Source organism: Ixodes scapularis, unplaced genomic scaffold, assembly GCF_016920785.2.
Source record: "Ixodes scapularis isolate PalLabHiFi unplaced genomic scaffold, ASM1692078v2 PGA_scaffold8__174_contigs__length_109621045, whole genome shotgun sequence".
Lineage (NCBI taxonomy): Eukaryota > Metazoa > Arthropoda > Arachnida > Ixodida > Ixodidae > Ixodes > Ixodes scapularis.
Window position 1 is genome coordinate 95,722,847 of NW_024609883.1, and position 17,348 is coordinate 95,740,194.

The 17,348-nt window shown below is 46.6% G+C and overlaps 1 protein-coding gene across 1 annotated transcript in view; it reads right to left on the reverse strand.

Annotated features, from left to right (window-relative positions):
* Positions 1–17,348, reverse strand: part of LOC8029650 (rootletin) — an 83,113-nt gene that overhangs the window by 64,656 nt on the left and 1,109 nt on the right. The window contains exons 2-8 of the mRNA XM_029995331.2: positions 16,204–16,308; positions 12,791–12,982; positions 10,393–10,464; positions 10,042–10,127; positions 4,807–4,978; positions 4,012–4,226; positions 3,147–3,368 (exon numbers count right to left, since the gene is read on the reverse strand). Of these exons, the coding sequence (XP_029851191.2) occupies positions 3,147–3,368; positions 4,012–4,226; positions 4,807–4,978; positions 10,042–10,127; positions 10,393–10,464; positions 12,791–12,982; positions 16,204–16,308 (1,064 nt within the window). The remainder of the gene's footprint in view (positions 1–3,146; positions 3,369–4,011; positions 4,227–4,806; positions 4,979–10,041; positions 10,128–10,392; positions 10,465–12,790; positions 12,983–16,203; positions 16,309–17,348) is intronic.

The following is a 17,348-nucleotide window of genomic DNA, read 5'->3' on the forward strand; positions in this document are numbered from 1 at the left end:
GGCCTTTATGGGTTTACACTGCATAGTTATTTTTTTATTATTATTATTTTCACTCCACCGATGTTAAAGAAAAGGTAGAAGTTCTAGCACCTTGAATGCATTTTTCTCTGTTCCACTTTTTGGTATCTATTTTATTTTAATAAAACTATTGTTTTAGAATGAAACTATCGATAGACTTAATATTTGCAGCTTATATGCCGCAATTTAATGGAGCTGGTTCCTACGAACTTAGATTTTGCGTTTTCAAGTTCCTTTATTATGAAAAACTGGTAATTTGCAAAACTTAATAAATGTAAAAAAAAAACAAAAAAAACTTTTCACTATTTTTTTATCTAAAAATGCATATTTTATGAAAAAAAAAAAACTTTTTTTTATAATAATTGGCAAAAGGCGTTTTAGTATGCATTCCACCAGAACAATATGTGCTCATCAACACCATTTCTCAAGGATAGATTCATTGAGCAGATTCCATGCAAAGCTATGCTTTACCTTCTGGGGGTGTAATACCTCATAAAATTGGTTCACAAGGCTGAACTGCAGTTCCAAGGTCACTTTATAGTTGATGCCAGCGTGATCCCTCCTCATAATATATCACAAGAGGTCGTAAAGGAAGGTTCACACACTTATGACTCCTTAACCACTGGCGCAGAACTCCGCATGCCCTCCTCCTATATGGCTACAAGCACCACCTGCAAGTATCACGCCGAATGAGCGAGCGTTTCAAAAGTTGACATTCCCAGGCGGTGTCCTTCCTTAAAGGGCCCCCGAAAAGAAAAAATAATGTTTTTTTAAACAGTCTGGCTGGGACATGCACGTTAAAATTAATTTTAAGCGAAAGAAAAAATTTTTTTAGGGCAATATTGATGGTGCAAGACGCAATTCAGTTGGTCGTCACCTCCTTTCCACTTGATTTCTCCCTCGGCATTTTGGGCGTGTGGAGGAGAAATGGATTGGCTTCGCCTTCACATTGAGGTCGAAAGAGCGAATGACCGCTCCGTATGACTTCGTGAACTTGGCACACACAATTGCAAATAAATCTCTCGCCGTCAATATCGCTCTAAATAACTTTTTTTTTTTTTTTTGCATAACATTTTTTTCTTGACATGCGTGTCCCACTCCAGACTGTTAAAAAAACTTTATTTTTCTTTTCAGAACTTTTTAAGGTTGGTTCACAGACTTGCGACAGCTTAAAACTTAGTGCCTTCCAACCCCTTGCGACTTCTTATGACGAGAGAATGCACGACCACAATATCCATCAAGTAACCGTGGAACGCTTGCCATTTCCATACATCTTTACAGATCATTCTTTCTCTACTGGCTCAAAAAACTTTTGACCATGTTATAAACAACCATTTCTCATGGTAGTATGTGCATTCGATCTCACAAATACCACAAAATCTTCAGTCTCGTGAGATGGGGTACCAGGGTCGCCTCATAGATGGCGCCAGCGTGTTGAATTCGGAGAGTGCCAACACTGACCATTTCACAAAGAAACCTCGGAAAAGAAACCTCGGCGTCCGTCCCAATGCCAATCTGGGAGTTGTTTCAAGTTTGTCTACGTCACCACCACTGCCTAAATGTACAGTGCTCTAAACCGAGAAAACAGTGCAACAAACACAAAGACGCGTAGAAGTGGTGGACGGGACGGGCGCTGTTTTCCCAATTTAGTCCCGAACCCACTTGCCTGCATCCTTAGAACAGCGCAAGCCAAACTTTCTCGAAACACGTGGTTGGCATCTTGTCTCGTGGGAGCGCTATAATGGGAGCAGCAAGGAAATGCTCTACGACGCAGTGCTTAACGGAACTGCTAGAGCAGAGGAGGCCAATCGCAGCACACTGTGGATGCCGCAGCAATTTCGCCAATTGGCTAATCTAGTATACCTATAGCCACCTTTTTGCGCGAAGATGCATTGGAGACCAACAAAACAGTCAGCGATCAGATTACTCAATAAGTAAGCATTTTATTTTTCTACTGAATAAGGCGAAAAGTGCAGATTGCCTCGTCCCCGACCCAGCAGCGTTCAGCAAGCGGCCTCCCATGCCTGGACGGTTCTATTGAGTGCTACATCGTAAAGCAGTTCTTCGTTTGCCACTGGAATAGCGCTCCCATGACAAAATGATGCCGTTTGCACGTTCTGGATAAGTTTAATGACCTCTGTACCTCATTTCAAAACTTTTGAATAGCAAGAAAAAATAAAGATTTTTCTACTTCTTTAGGAACCACGTGCCATATAAAAAGTGCATAACATATTGCTTCGACGTGCGAATCTTGGTGCTCGGGGATGTGCATATTTCTTGTCGGAGCAGTAAACCGCGAAGTCTCTAATCTGGCCCGCAACTGGACATTGCAGGATGTATTGTAAAATCTCGTAGGAATGCCCATCCATTCTGAAGAGATGATTGGTAAAAAAAATCGACTGAGAGATCTTTGGGAATGATACGGCAGAAAGTCTTTTAAAACCAGCCAATAAACACCACTGCACACGCTATCAACCACATGGCACGGGTACCGTACCGACATCGCAGATTGTGGACGCAACAGATTCGCGTTCTACGTTGCGATAAACACGCGGTAACGCGCTACAAACTTGCCCGCCACGTCAACCGACATTGCGACCGCAGCTCGCGGACGAGGCCAACTCGAGTTCTGGGGCGCGACGAAGATGTGAAAACCTGCTACGAGCTCACTCGGCACCTACCGATGCCGCAAAGCATCTGGTTCGTTGGCCGGGAATCGGTAGTGGGCAATGTTTCGGACATCGTAGTTTACAAACAATAGACCCTTTCTGAAAGTTCATCGAGCAACGATGGCAGTCGCCATTTCTCGGGCAAAAAGCACGCGATTGGATCAAAGTCGTCGCCGAATGCCGACGCGGCACTCGTTTTCTATACGAGCCGAGCAGAGTTCAGATTGAACGCCGATGCAACTCGCGTCCAATACACGCTAGAGCATGTGTCCGAGCAACGGCGGACTCGGGTAATTAGCGTAGCAGCCTTTGGATTGCGCACACTTTTGAAAAGGGGTCTATTAGCCAGAACAACAGGTCGGCCAATCTCTCGAGAAACGGTGTTCGTACGGTATTCCACGGTAACCTCGACTGCAGTTTGTCGTAGGACGAGACGAAATACAAAACGCTCGGTCTCACCTCTTCTCGGCGCTGGCTCCGAGGTTACACTGTGCGGCCTTGAGTGCGTCAATTATGTTTGTCATCTGTTCGATGGTCTCCAGCCTGCTCGCCAGGACCGTGTGCAGGCCCTCGTTTTCACGATGCAATGCCTCCACCTGGTGGTTGAGGTCGTCTGTCACCATTTTGGCGACAGAGTCCAGCGGCGCCGCAGAGACTCCCGCCACGCCCTCGTCCCGAGACCTGGACGTCGAATGGCAGACGGAATAACCCAAATGTCCGTTTGCTTACGAATACTGCTTGCCTCGTTGAGGCTGTGGCAAGAGAGGTACACGCACGAGAAACACGAATGAAACACTGCCCTCTGAGCGCTCTGTCTGTCTACGTCTCCTCTTGTCCTTCGTCTTGTTTGCGCTTTTTTCGTATTCGTCACTATGCAAAACCAACTCGCCCAAATCTTCACCCTACTGAATCACTGTCCGTCTCTTTGGCATGTCCCAAAAGCGCTCAAAATGCAGCATTTATCGATCCAATCTGCCTCACTGTGCCCGTTGCTCTTTTTTGCTGCGCCGCTGTTTCCCTCGCACTCCGGGCAACGTCATGTCGTGCGACATTCTGCCTGTCGCGTGATGTCATGGTGACAAGCGATGTCAGTGTCATTTGACATCATGTCACGCAGTGTCAGTGTCCTGGGACGTCAGTGTCACATGACATCATTGTATCATGCGGTGTCACAATGTTCCAAAAAGGCAAGCGACACCATCACAGTCTGTCTCCCTACCTTGTCCTGAGGATCAAAAGAATTCAATAACTGCATGTCATGGCAAGACCACAATGAGTGCATTACACACCAATAAACTAAAATTCCAAAGGGCCTTTAGTTCACCTGGTGAGCCCGAGGTCTGGCTGGTCGCTGTCCGCCGCTTCGTCCGCAAGCGAGAGTTGGACACGCCCGGCCGCCTCGCCGGCGTCGTGCAGCATCGTCTGGATGGAGGCCAGGCTGGTGGCAAAGGCCTGCCTCATGTCTCCCAGGTCCCCCTTCAGCTCCTGCAGGTCTCGACGCAGCCTGGGAACGTTGCCCTGCTCGGAGTCTGCGCGAAACTGAGGAGAAAAAAAGGTGCGCTCGTTTTATAGTTTGCAGGGTATGGTGCTTGGAGCACGTCTCCGACTGGTTTGTCTACCGCGCCCTCATTACTGGTCCCTAGACTTGCACCCGAAAATGTCACAGGGGCGTCATGCCGTCGAATGATGCAATCATGGCGGTTGGGGTTAGAAGTCTCAGTCAAAGTGAGAGCAAACATGAGTGTTGCTGTCATCACGGGGTCTCAACTCCTGGCCGTCGAAGCTCTCTCGGACTGTTGAGCAGTAAAGCGACCTGCGGCAGAATAGGTGAGTCACATCCACCAAAACTTAAAATCGAAAGAATAAAACACGGAGGACCAGCACAAGTGGTTGTCCTGTGCTTGCCTTCCGTGTTTTATTCTTTCGATTTTAAGTATTCATGTTCAACTCGCTCGCTTTTACCGGTCATCCACCACCACCGCTATTGTGACATCACCGGGATCGCGGCTGATGGCAGCACAGCACTTTTTCGACTTTGTCAGGCGGAAATCGAGGGACCGCATCCCGACACCACACAAGTCGTAGGTGTGTTTGAGGCACTGTAAAGAGGCGCTGTTACCTCGTCGTGGGTGGCACTGCTGCTGCTGCCGCGATTGACCGCGTCAGCCCGGGTCGCGTTCTGCCAGTCCTCCGTCATCCTCTCCATGTGCATGGTGAGGGTCGCATTCGTCTCCGTCGTTATCTCCAGGTGCTCGCGGAGGACCACGTTCAGCTGCTTCAGCTCCGCACATCTGCGGAGCACGAGCCGACCAGACGCGTGGGTAACGACGGCGCGAAACAAAGCGACAGACTGTCGCTCGATTGGGCCACAGCGCTATGGACTGTAGGATTTCCCAGGGTTGTTCAATACCATGTCTAAGAACTCCCTTTCCTGGGGACAAAAATTCTCTATTTGAGGTACTTGTACCAAGCAAAATTTCGAAATGTCCTTGCATATTTCTTTACATTGCGGCCGACTTCTTTGCTCGTGCGGGCCGCTTTGCACGCCCTTTCCCATAAAAGTCACGTGAAATCGCATGATTAAAGAGAAGAAAATGTTACTGGTCAGTTTATGTTTTTATTAACCAAATGATATAACCTCTAGACGCGGCTGTTCACTGCGTCTAGGAGTCGTTCAGACACCCCTTTTGCCGGGGGGTGGCACTCGGTCAAATGGTGTTTTAGCGAGCAAAGTCCCGCCCTCGACTTTTCATCGAAGGACACTTTAGCGAATGGTCGGCCGCCACGAAGCAGCGTGTAAGGGTGGGCCAGCTGGGTTAATATTTTTTAAATGAGCCGCTGCAGACTTTCGTTGCCAAGCAGAGTGTCATCTAAAGTTTTTCCCAAATTCGCTCCTTAATCATTAGAATTCCCTGCAATCGCGTTCAAACTTTCATTTCCCTTTTCACCGAAAATATTCTGAAAAAGGGAAAATTTCCTGCATGGTACATCGCTGTTTGCTCAAGACAAATCAATATTTTCAACGCAGAATGTGTACTACATAGCTTGCAAACATCGCCATTGCTGGGAACTGACGGCTATTTCTACTTAATGGTTTCTTCGAACTACAACTTCTGCAGTGTGAAACTAACACAGTGAACCAAATGCTCACGGCTGGTTCCCGAACTGGTTTCCGCGAGACGAGCGCAACGTTAAGAAAACGAAAGAACAAGTAATCACCAATTTTTTTTTGTTTTTTTCTTAATTGAAAATTACCATAAAAACAACTAGTGGGGTAGAAAGCCCTCCTTTAGGGCAGTCACTCAAGCTCCAAAGTTCGGTACCCACCAACACTCCGTCTCAGCATACAGCAAAAAAGCGCCGATGTCATGTTTGCACTAACAGTGCTGAGCAGTATACGTCAAGCTCCCACAGCAGCTTTTAAAGCGTACCTCGACACTTCTCGACAAAGTACAACTGAGGTAAGCTCTTAAAAGCACTACTTAATATGCTCAGTTTTACCTTCGGATGAACCACACATTACAAGCCATCGATGCCACATCAATGCCATGCTAATGTCCCGTGGCCTTCAAAGGGGTGATATGTTCATAGCGTTGGAACGGCTGGGATGATTTTAGCGTCTGCTGCGATCCATCATAACCTGAAACCCAGGCTGTGTTCCAAATCTTACCCAAATGGATCTAACAAGGTTTGTACAGGCTTCAAAGAAACAAATTCGAGGGTATTCAAGTACTTTTAAGGGCCTGTAAAGATATATTCAAGGACCCCTTAAAATACTCCATCTAGAAAATTTATAATATAACAACTTTTTGAAATACACTGCGAAAATTCTGTGATGCACGATACCTGGGAAAAGGCGCATTTGCCAAAGAGGTGCTAGTAAAAGCTTTAGTAGAGCTACTGCAGCTTTTCCTTGATTTCCTAATTGATACTTAGAAGTTCTTGCATCTCTGCTTTTGACGTTTTCCTTAGGCTGTTTAACTTTACAATGTCAAGTTGAACAGCCTAAAGGAAAACGGCAAAAATGTAGGTGGTGTCATCTGCTGTCTCCACTTTCTGGGTGTCCGTAGTTGTTGTGACCAGCCACGACCACTGAAAGTTGCACTTCTCAGGCATCGCGCACAATTCAAAATACTGTAAAACCCTTAATGTGTAGGGAGCCTCTAATAGACCCTTTCCGGAATTCAGACTGACCACTTTGATCACTATCATCATCATCTGAAAACGCCATATGTGCTATACTAATGGCGGCCTTCTGTTTACTGATGAAGGAAGAAGTTGAAGATGCTCCTAAGCAGATGATTCGAGGCCCTATACATTCTAGATTTTAGCGTGACGTGAAGCAGGAATCGGACGCAAGAGCTGCGTAAGCGTACATTTCTAACTCAGTCCCAGTCAATTTGTTAGTAGCACTCACTCGGCCTCAAAGCCCCTTGATGTATAGGACTCTATCAAGGCACCTATGTGGGTTGGCGCTTCGTTTCGACTGGCTGCATTTGTTTCGCCATCGACACTATAAGAGACTGAAAAATAATCTTAGTGAAGTGCACATTCTCGTTTACCGTTGACCTTTAAGTGACGGTGCCCGTTTAAATACTGCAGACCTCAGGTTCATTGCCGCCATTAGTATAGTAAAAGGTAAACTGCCATTTGAGTCACCAGATGGCACTGAATTCCGGAAGGGGTCTATTAGTGCAATTTTCACAAAATAAAAAAGTTCGCAAACTTTAAGGGCAGGCAAAAATTTCGATCCTTAAGAGTTTCAATGCAGGCGTCTGGAATTTGTGAAATCAAGTGGCCATGATTATGTTCTCAGTGACCGCTTCGCGAAAAATAGGGGCCGCAAAAATAAAGGGTTTTACAGTATGATTCACCATGTGTAGCCGCGAAAATAAAGGGTTTGACCACTGATCTCTATGTCTATTTGCTGGATCGCGTTTGACCAGCTCCGCCTATGGACCGAAATGCGGTCACTGGCGGCCATCTTTAGGTAGAGTTATATCATCTCTAGCCATCATAGTATTATGGCGGACAGCGCAATGGTGGCCGGGTGCCATAAAATAGCCGTGGATCTAGTACACTGTACCGTGGGAGATAATTCGTGCTTGATTCAAGTTGTTCGACGACACAGATTCTCGAAACCCGGCGTGAACGGTAGCCTCATCTTTGAGGACCCGGAGAAAGTTCTACGGAAGCGGAGCACCGGGGGAAAGCAGCGCAGCTTGCATCGAAAGCAGACTCCGTAACGGCGTCTGCTTTCGATGTTTCCTTCGATGCGACTTTCGATGCGAGCTGCGCTGCTTTTCCCCCGGTGCTGCGATTTCGTGAAACTTTCACCGGGTCCTCAAAGATCGCGCTACCGTTCACGCTGGGTTTCAAAAACATGTTTCGTCAAACAATTTCAATCAAGCACAAAATATCATCCACCCTATTTTGACGGCAGCCTGCCACCATACCTGCCAAAACGCTGTCTGCCATGGATGGATTACAGTGGCTGCAGGAGCTCTACCTTGGCTAGAGGTAATATAACTCTACCTAAAGATGGCCGCCAGTGACCGCATTCGCAGAGCGGGCAAACGCGATCCAGCAATTGTCATTGAGATCAGTGGGTTTTACAGAATGTTCACCATGTGTAGCATAAAACAGATGTGGAACAAACAAACCACGAGTAGCTCGCAAACAGTATGCGAGAAAACAAGGCGAACAAGAGGCAAGATCGCAAGACGGCGGACGGGCGAGACCAGATCTGGAATCACCGCGGCTGCTACCAATGTGGCTAGGTGCATAGCAGGCGATAGCTAAATGTGTCCTAAATGTGCCATATAAAAAAAACTTCATTGATATTTTAAAATTTATGTTAACATACACATAAACAAATATATTTTATTTTAGTATTGTAAAAAAAATCTAATTATTGCAAAAGAAATATTATTGGGAAATCTAAGGGTTTTTAAAGGGCCTCTGACACGCCCAAGAAATTCAAAGTACCCGCCAGTGCCCTGTGACGTAGCAATGAACCGCAAGGTGTCGGGGCGGTCAGAAGGGAGGCATCGACTTACATCACTAAAAGTGAGTTTCACTATTCGTGCCCTCTATGGTCGTGCATAAGACAATCTTCTTTTTTAATTTTTTTTTTTATTCCCTTTTTTTTACGAGCGATCGTAGAAAACTAAGTTTCAATTCCACTGGCTTTTTATCGCTGCACCGTTGGTTAGTTTGCGTGCTGCAAAAATTGAGGACGAAGAGTCAGTGGATTCACGTGATGGAGGTCAATGATGAATGCGTTGCAAGTACAAGCCAGTGTACGAGTGCATGCCATCAGTCCGGTGGTACACAGCCATACTGGGCACAAAACAAGCCATTGAGTTTTGAAAAAATAAATTTTAGAACGCTCGCAGAAATTAGGATTGCTAGCATACGACACGCCCGATCACATTGCTAAAGGTTCAGACACTGAGGTCGTCGAATCATCGGATACTCTCCAGGCTGAAGATGCCTGCCGTCTAGAGAATACAAACTGGTGAGTGTACCAAGTACAAGTAATGTCAAGCATAAGGTAAGTGTTTTGTCTAGAACATGAGTAAAACCCGTTAAATAGGTTCCCTGACTCCTCTTCTACCTTTACAGCGACATTAGGCAATGAAAAGCAAATAAAAGGAATCTTGTCTGCTTAGATTGCTCGTGAAGGTGCGGAGAATAACAAGAATCGAAAAAAAAAATATTACACGCGGTCGCGGTAAGCACGAGGAGTGATATAACACACGTGACTTTCGGCGATGCCTCCCTTCTGACCGCCCCGACACCTTGCGGTACACTGTTACGCCACAGGGAACTTGTGGGTACTTTGAATTGGGCTTAGTATTTCTATTTTTTTATTAGAAAAACTTTGCAACTCTAAAGTGAAAAGTTTTTTTGGTGATGTCCTGATACACCAATTTAACACCTAGCATAAAAATTTTTTTTTTTTTGGGGGGGCGTGTCAGAGGTTTTTTTAGCACATCTAGAAACGCCAGGGCTTTCAAGGCCTGGAAAATGCTGTTTTTGCAAATTCAAGGGTTTTCAAGGCTTTCAAGGACCTATGCAAACCCTGACCTAAGTTATACCGGTGCCTTGTATCACGTGACAACAGATTGAAAACGCTGGACGCGAGTAGGTTTTAGAACGCCAAGGTACAAAACCCGTACCCTGGAGTACAACACAGTAAATTTTGGAACACGGCCCAAAAATATACCATCTAAGCTACAACTATGTAGTGAAACCACCGTACAAGGTCATGCCCAAGGCATCACAGCTTACACAAAGCTTTAACAAAATAAAACACAGAAGGGACTAAACGACTGAAAAGACATCCTACCTTGCCCTCTCTAGTTCCAGTGCTGATAAGGCCGACGGAAGGTCAGGAGGATCTTCTTCGTACGCGCGATCGTCTTGAATGTTTTCCTGCACAGGGGAGGACACTTTTTTTAAAACTGATTTTGACCGGAAATTGGTCCCAACTTTAATCTGATCCTGAGTGGAAACCAATCCTGATTAGAAACTGATCCCAACTGCAAATAAATCCACACTGAAAACCATTCCCAATTGGAAACTAATTGGAAACTATCCTTAAGGGAAATCAATCCCAACTGAAAACCAACCCTGAGTGGAAACCAATCTTAATTAAATTCAATTTCGCGGCGGGTTTTCTTGCATGAATCATGCTCACAGTTCGATCGGCACACGGGCACTGGCGGAGGACCTCTTCCAATCTCGAGCAGCGGTTCCGGTACTCCTCCACCTGCAGATTGGCACAGGCTGATCCAACATTTCTGGTATATGATTCAAAGTCAAGCATTCACACTCCGTAAGCTTCCAAACCTTTTGCCACCTATATGAGGTTCTCTGGCATTTCTGAACAAGTGAAGGGTGTGCGTCGCAGCTCTGATCGACACAGCTTTGATCAGGAAAGCTCCGATCGGAATTCAAGGTGCACAAGAGTGCAGCCGCCCATTTCTTTGACAGCACTGCCTCAGAAAAAGAAGGAACTCGTGTGATTGGCAATGGCTGAGAAACAATGTAATCTTTCCGTGCTCCAATTCTTTCCAGTTTTATTTGCTGCGTTATGCTCTATCCCGCCAAGGCAGATAAAAAAAGAGGCTAAGCCAACATTAAGTGCCTCGCCAATTCCTACTAGTAAAATAAATAAAATACAATTAAATTTGTTTGTTTGTGGCAAGGGCTCGAGACAAGTAGAGAGTCAAGCCTAATATTGAGGTGAATGTGCTACTTGTAATACTTAAAGAAAAAAAAAGTAAAAACAAAATAAGCACATTCATTTACTATGTTTTTATGAGTCTTGCGGAAAGCATGACAGGGAAATATTATTCAACAATGAATATTTGGGCAAATACTAGCAAAGACACAGCAGTCACTATCAGCTCAATGCAAACCCGAATTTGTTATTCGTGTAAAAAGAGCTCTTAAAGTTGTAGCAGTTTGCAACCAATGTTCCATTGAGTAAGCTCATGTTGTAAGAGACTGAGGTTGAGGAATGTTTTAAATGGCCGATGGCCAGATTAAATGGGTTTTCTTTAATGCCTCCTAGGTGACTGGATAAGCATTAATCGTAAAGACTCTGCCAGTTGAAGCAAAAACATTAATGGAGAGGGAAACTGCACCTCCAACCTGAGTGCATAACTTTTTTTTTTCTTTGCTACTTTGCAAGTGGTGCGCCCCGAAAACTTTCTCAAATAACACACAGAACTAGCTCACACCTGCGTGCACAGGCATGTCGATTCGCACCTGGTTTCGTATTTGCGCCAGGAGTCTTTCCCAGTACAAGATCCGGTCGCGGACTGGCAGGCCAGAAAGGACGGCGGCCATTAAGACCAAGCGTCATCGACTGCGCGCCGTAAACAAAACCCGCTGCCATGGTAACCGACGCGTTCCCGCGCGGACCGCTCCAGAAAAGCGCGCGTCCACGCCGCAGTTCAAGGGCCCACAAAGCGATAGAAACGCGGACCCGACGTGCAAGCGCTGCGCAGCAAAGCGAAACCGAAACCACATTTTCGAAAGTAACAAAAGAGTCAAAGTAATGGTTCTGCGTGCTGGTGACTAGATTATGAAAACGAAAGCGGCACGGAGGCAATACAGAGATACAGACGACACGAGCTTTTCGTAACCGACGGGGGCACTTCGTAAAAAAAGTGCACAAAAACAAAACAAAATAACTTAAAACGGGTCCCTATCGTTTCGTCGAAACTCGTTTTCGTGGAACAACTTTTCATAGACACACGTTTCGTCGACACGAACGTTTCATCGACACTCGCTATGAGGAAATTTTGTCACGCGTGTATCGCTGGGTGCCCCGCGCCCGCCGGCAAGTCTGCGGCGGCTCATTACAAAACTGTTCATCCACCTGAGCTGTCCGGTGGGTTAACACGTGAGCTGTCGATGAAACGTCGTTCGATGAACTGCCTGTCTCCTCTGAACACTCATCATTAGATGCGGCGGCGCAGGCCTTCTTGAAATATTGCATTTCCGCGGCGGCGCGGCTATTCTGAACCAAAATAAATATTATTACTACACGGTAGCCTCTACATTTCCAGCTTCTTTGGGGCAAAAACGCGTGAAAGCCCGAGATATGGTTAACGCTACCTTGCGCGGTGCAGGGTTTCTCCGATTTTCCCATATACGGATACGGTGCTTGACAGGGAGCTGCTCTTCGCTGTTCATCGCTGCAGCGACCGCGAAGAGTAGCAACCGGACTTTGGAATGCTCAGCACGCGAAAGCCGCTGTGCACGCGCCATGCGCAGGCACGTTCCCACAATAAAAAAAAAAAATAAATAAAAATAAAAAAGGCGGGAAAAAGCAGGCGAGCTGAGACAGGAGGAAAACATTTTGACAGTGGTAGAAAAAAAAAAAGGTCGCCTGTAAAAGGTCTGCCCCGCCCCCCCCCCCCCCCTTTTTTTTTTTACATTGCTAGAATAATTTGAACACTGGTAGTTAAAGAAAAAAAAAATTATCCCTGTAATTTATTTTTATTTCCTCCCACTGCCACAGGCCCAGTTTTGCAAAGGCGGTGCTGTTTCAGCTGCCGCTTTCAACAAGACCGTTTCCGAACCTGTGCTCCCAGGTGCCCAAGCAGCCTGTCCTGATTGGTCGTGTGCTGCACGTAGGCGCGCAACATGGTCCTCGACTTCTCCAGCTTCGACTTGAGCTCGTGTTCGCGATCCAGACCCACCAACTCGAGCTCGTGGTCGCTGTCGGTCGAGCAGGCGTCCGAGAGCACGTCCTGCTGGTCGTCGTCCTCGAGCTAGAACAAATGCGGCCACCCTCGACGCTGAATGCTACTTCTCTGGACCACCGACCGCCCAGTCGTAGTAATGCGGAGAGCAAGTCATTTGATTCTTGCACAGCAGTTGCAGTGACGTCAGAATGACGCCAAGCTGCTCTGATTGGCTTTGATTGAAAGGAAAGCGGGTAGAGCCAGAGCCTTTCAGATGCCTTGGGGTCTCTCCACTATTTTTTTCAATCAGCCAATAAGAGCTCAGCGTCGTCTTGACGTCACTGCAACTGTTGCCCTCCAGATAAGACTCGCTCCGAGGGCTGCCGTAATCACTAAATATGCAGGTTGGTACCGAACTAAACGAAAGATAGCTGCCATTGCTGACCTCTCACCTTGCCGAGAGTCACTTAAACGGGCGTTTACAAGCCTTCACGAAGGCCATTGCTAGAAAGATTTTAGTCTAATATGGCAATGCTATGGTAATCGTGAAGGGAATTGTAAAAAGAATAAAAGGAAACGAAAACTGAAGGTAAACTGGAGGGTAAGCATGCGCAACTCGTGCATTTGTTAACCCTCCAGTTTAACTTCAGGTTTTGTTTCCCCGCCCTATGTCTACCATTGAGGCGCGGACTTGGCTGCCTCGTCATCTCACATTCTGTCAGCGTTCTCTGTTTCCCTTTGATTGACGAGTGTGCCCCTCTCCGCGTTTCGATGCATTGCAAAGACGCTTTTTGAAAACTTGCTCTGCGTATAGGCCTGTAGCTCTCAAGTTTTGAGCAGCGCTTCTGGCGAGCAAAATCAAATATTTTTCGGCTGTATCTCATTACGCTTTCTCACTTTGTTTACGGACGCCAAGCTGGCAGAATTCCGTTGGTGTGCATGTATATATACATATTTGTGAAAGAAAACAACAAGAAGAAATCTACAGAAGAAGCATTTGTGTCGTCTTGATAACCCGAAAGCGTGAGTGGTATCCTTCTTTTGTTTATTTTAAGTTTGTTAGTCCTTTCAGACGCTTTGTTACTTGCAAACGACAGTGGCTCGTGTGAAGGACGTGTAAATCGCCCAGGACTCGGCATGACGTCCTGCTCAGTGATGCCTTGAGCACCGACCCGCAGGGGTGGACTGGAGAGGGAGGTGTGCTCATTGCCGGCATAGTTGGCTGGAAGTGATGGTGTGGGTGTTATCTGCTCATCCGCATTGTGGCAGAAACGCCAGACACGCATAATCCGCACAGCTTCACTGATGCTATCAGTCGAGTCACACGTGGTCAATTATGGAATTTGTTGCCTAGAATCAAAAAGAAAAGAAGAGATTGAAGCTGTTTTGATATCGACCCCTACTAAGGTGAGCTCCTGATCTGTTTAGGCTTCAGCGCACATGTAATGTCGAAGCTTTTATAGGTCTCGTGTAGACTTTGTCGCATGAACATAAGGACCATCTCAATTCTGTTGCCTTAGGCTCATCGGATTTGGGCGGGCTCTAGCTCATCAGGAATCGACGGATGAACCCTCGCCCCGCTATGACTGCACGTTTCCGCCTAGCCTACTTTAATTTCAGCACACCGGGACAAATGATCCGAGGCTTCGGGGCAAATGTGGGGGCACAGGGATTAAATCTGACGCACACGTCGTAGATCTGCTCAGCCCATTATCTATGTAGCCTGTGCTCCTAATTGTTGTGACATGGAGAGGCATCAAACCGGCGTCCAGCCATGTAATCACAGCGCGGAACACATTTCAAACTTTGGGTAGGCCGGTCCAAACCAGCCCGCGAAACGAGTCCCGGAAATATCTGGGAGAGGAGAGATGTCGCCTGTGACGTCATAGATGACATTTTCCGAGTCCTACAACGCCTTACTTCGCTGGCTCGTGCCACTTCCTTCTCTTCCACGAGAAAGGCGAGGCAGCAGTTGCACGCCTTGGTCGCGGGTAGCAGGACCGCTGGTGCTAAAATGCGCTCCGATAGAAAACCAAAACCTAGAATCACGTCCAAAGTGAGTGTTTCTTTAGAGCGCCGTAAAATGCTAAATATGCCTTTTCGTGCACAAGACTCGGTCGTTTTCAATGATGCCCAGAAAGTTCCTCATTTAAACCATACCTTTACAATTACTAATTAAAACTTCTTACACAAAAGTAATTAAAAACCTAATTACACCAAACCTTATTAATGTTCCTAAATAGTCCCTTTGACGGAAACCAAGTTTGTCTGCTTCTTTTGTGGGGGTTGTGGTGAAGTCAGAATGCCGAGCTCTCATTGGCTCTGATCGAAGGATAGTGGGTAGACCTCAGAGCAAGCTGCCTTGATTTCTACCCGCTATCCTTCAATCAGAACCAATTAGAGCTCGGCATCTTTCTGACATCACCGCAACTCCTGAAAAACAAGCAGACAAATTTGCGCTCTGCATAGGACGTCGACCTTTTCTATGTGCAATGAGTACTTTTTGCAGGAGTGATTTGGCCTGCGTTTTGAGAAACACCCAGTATAATAACTTGCTAGAGTGAAGAGGGCACTCCTGAAGTGAAGCTGGTGCACTGCCATCTTGGAAACGCCAGAAAGCATGTGGCTTCACTCAAGAAGCTCCATCTTCTTTAGAGCACATCTTATATACCCTCCCTGGTTCAATATGAGAATGCCTCAGTACAGCCGGAAACTAATTACGAAACCAACAGCGGCTGGGGGGGGAGCATAAAAAAATAAAGAAAGAATTACACAAAGAGAAAAACATACGCACAAACAGGACACAATTGAAGCCCAATCGGCGGAGGGACACTTTTTGGTGGATGCCCTTTGTCGAGCAACGGGTCAGAGAAAATTAGACGTCCGTGTCCAGACGGCGCAAGGTCGGTCTGCCCTTGAAGCAAGGCGACGCTGGATTATGCTGACAATGAGGAATTTAGCCAGCGCAGTGTGAATGCCAGCCTGGGCTCTTTAATGTGCATCACGCAGGGGGGACACACAACCGTACGCCAACACGATGCTCATCAGGATCGAAGCAGACAGGGGCGCGGATTAATTTTGGGGTCCCTCCATGGGTTCTACAGCGTGAGCTTTCGCTCCACATCCTCCGAGCTGCGGTGCACTAACACACTCGTCCACCGATCCCCCCAAGCTACAGGTTTTCTGCGTAGCTGATAGGCAATTAAGTAAAATGTTGCCTCACTGCTTGTGCGATATGTTCTGCCCGCAGCATAATTCCTTCTTTTTTTTTTTCTGCGCTACGACTTTTGGTTTTAGGTGATATGTACCCTCGAGGTTCTGCCTGGTGGTTCCTCCTCCGCCGTTGCATAGTCCTCGTCATTGATGGTCGAGGACGACGGTAGCCTCGCAATTACGTTCTCCGGTTGCTGCTCCTTGATGGTGGTAGAAAAGAATGAAAGTGCTTTAAGAACAAGAGTAAATGACCTCCAGAAGCATGTGAAATAATAACAATGCATGATTAAAATGCAGTTCTGGTTTTTGAAAAGACCACGACTACCCCTAGGAAGCACAGACCTACCGTAAAATACCGGGGCACCGCCAACCCCACTTCCACTGAAAACTGGGTTAATCTAGACGTGGACACTTGTCCGGTCAAATCAGGCACTCGAAGGGATGGTGAACCGAAATTCAGATTTAAAAAAAAAACAATGCAGGAGATGTAGGCGGGACTCTCCAATCCCTACAACACTACTCGTAAGGTGATATCTAGAATGGACGGCCGTATTTTTGGAAAAAGAGGTCGAGATTGAACCTAGGTCGACGAGGCGCGTGGTGTGAAGATACCTCGTTTCCTCCTCTCTTCGCTTCGCTCCCTCAAGGCGGCGAGGCGGAGAAGACGCGAGGTCGTTCCCTCTCCTTCTCAGAGAAACATGACATGAACATTTCTGTCAAATGCACCTCCTTTTTTTTTTTTGAAAAATACGGTCATCCGTTCGAGATATCGCTGTATGAGTGATGTTTTGGTGTTTGTAGTATCTTGTTGTACGCTTTTGCCGCCGTGCTTCGTGGAATCCAGACTTCGGTTCAGCATCCCTTTAACATATAATTTGCAAAATTTCCAAGCTTGGGAAATGTCAAAAGTGGGTGCTTGAATGAAGCGCATGCTTCTGTGGTATTTTACTGTAGTCATTTCTGCACAGCAGTCAACAGACCTGCCAAAATACGTGGGCACCAAAGAGAAGGCTGGGAATGTAGGTGCATGCACCGCACCCGCTTGCCTTATCCTTAATAAGTGTGTTGTGTGAGGTGAATCAGCCCAGTGGGCATTTAGCACACTGTTTCCGCTGCAGACGAAAAATTTATCGAGTGCAACACAAACATGCAGCTCTGACGTAACACTGCCTCGGTAGCGTTGTGTCGGCACAATGCAGACGCCTCTCCTCGTGCGAATCTGGTTTCTGCGCATGCAGTG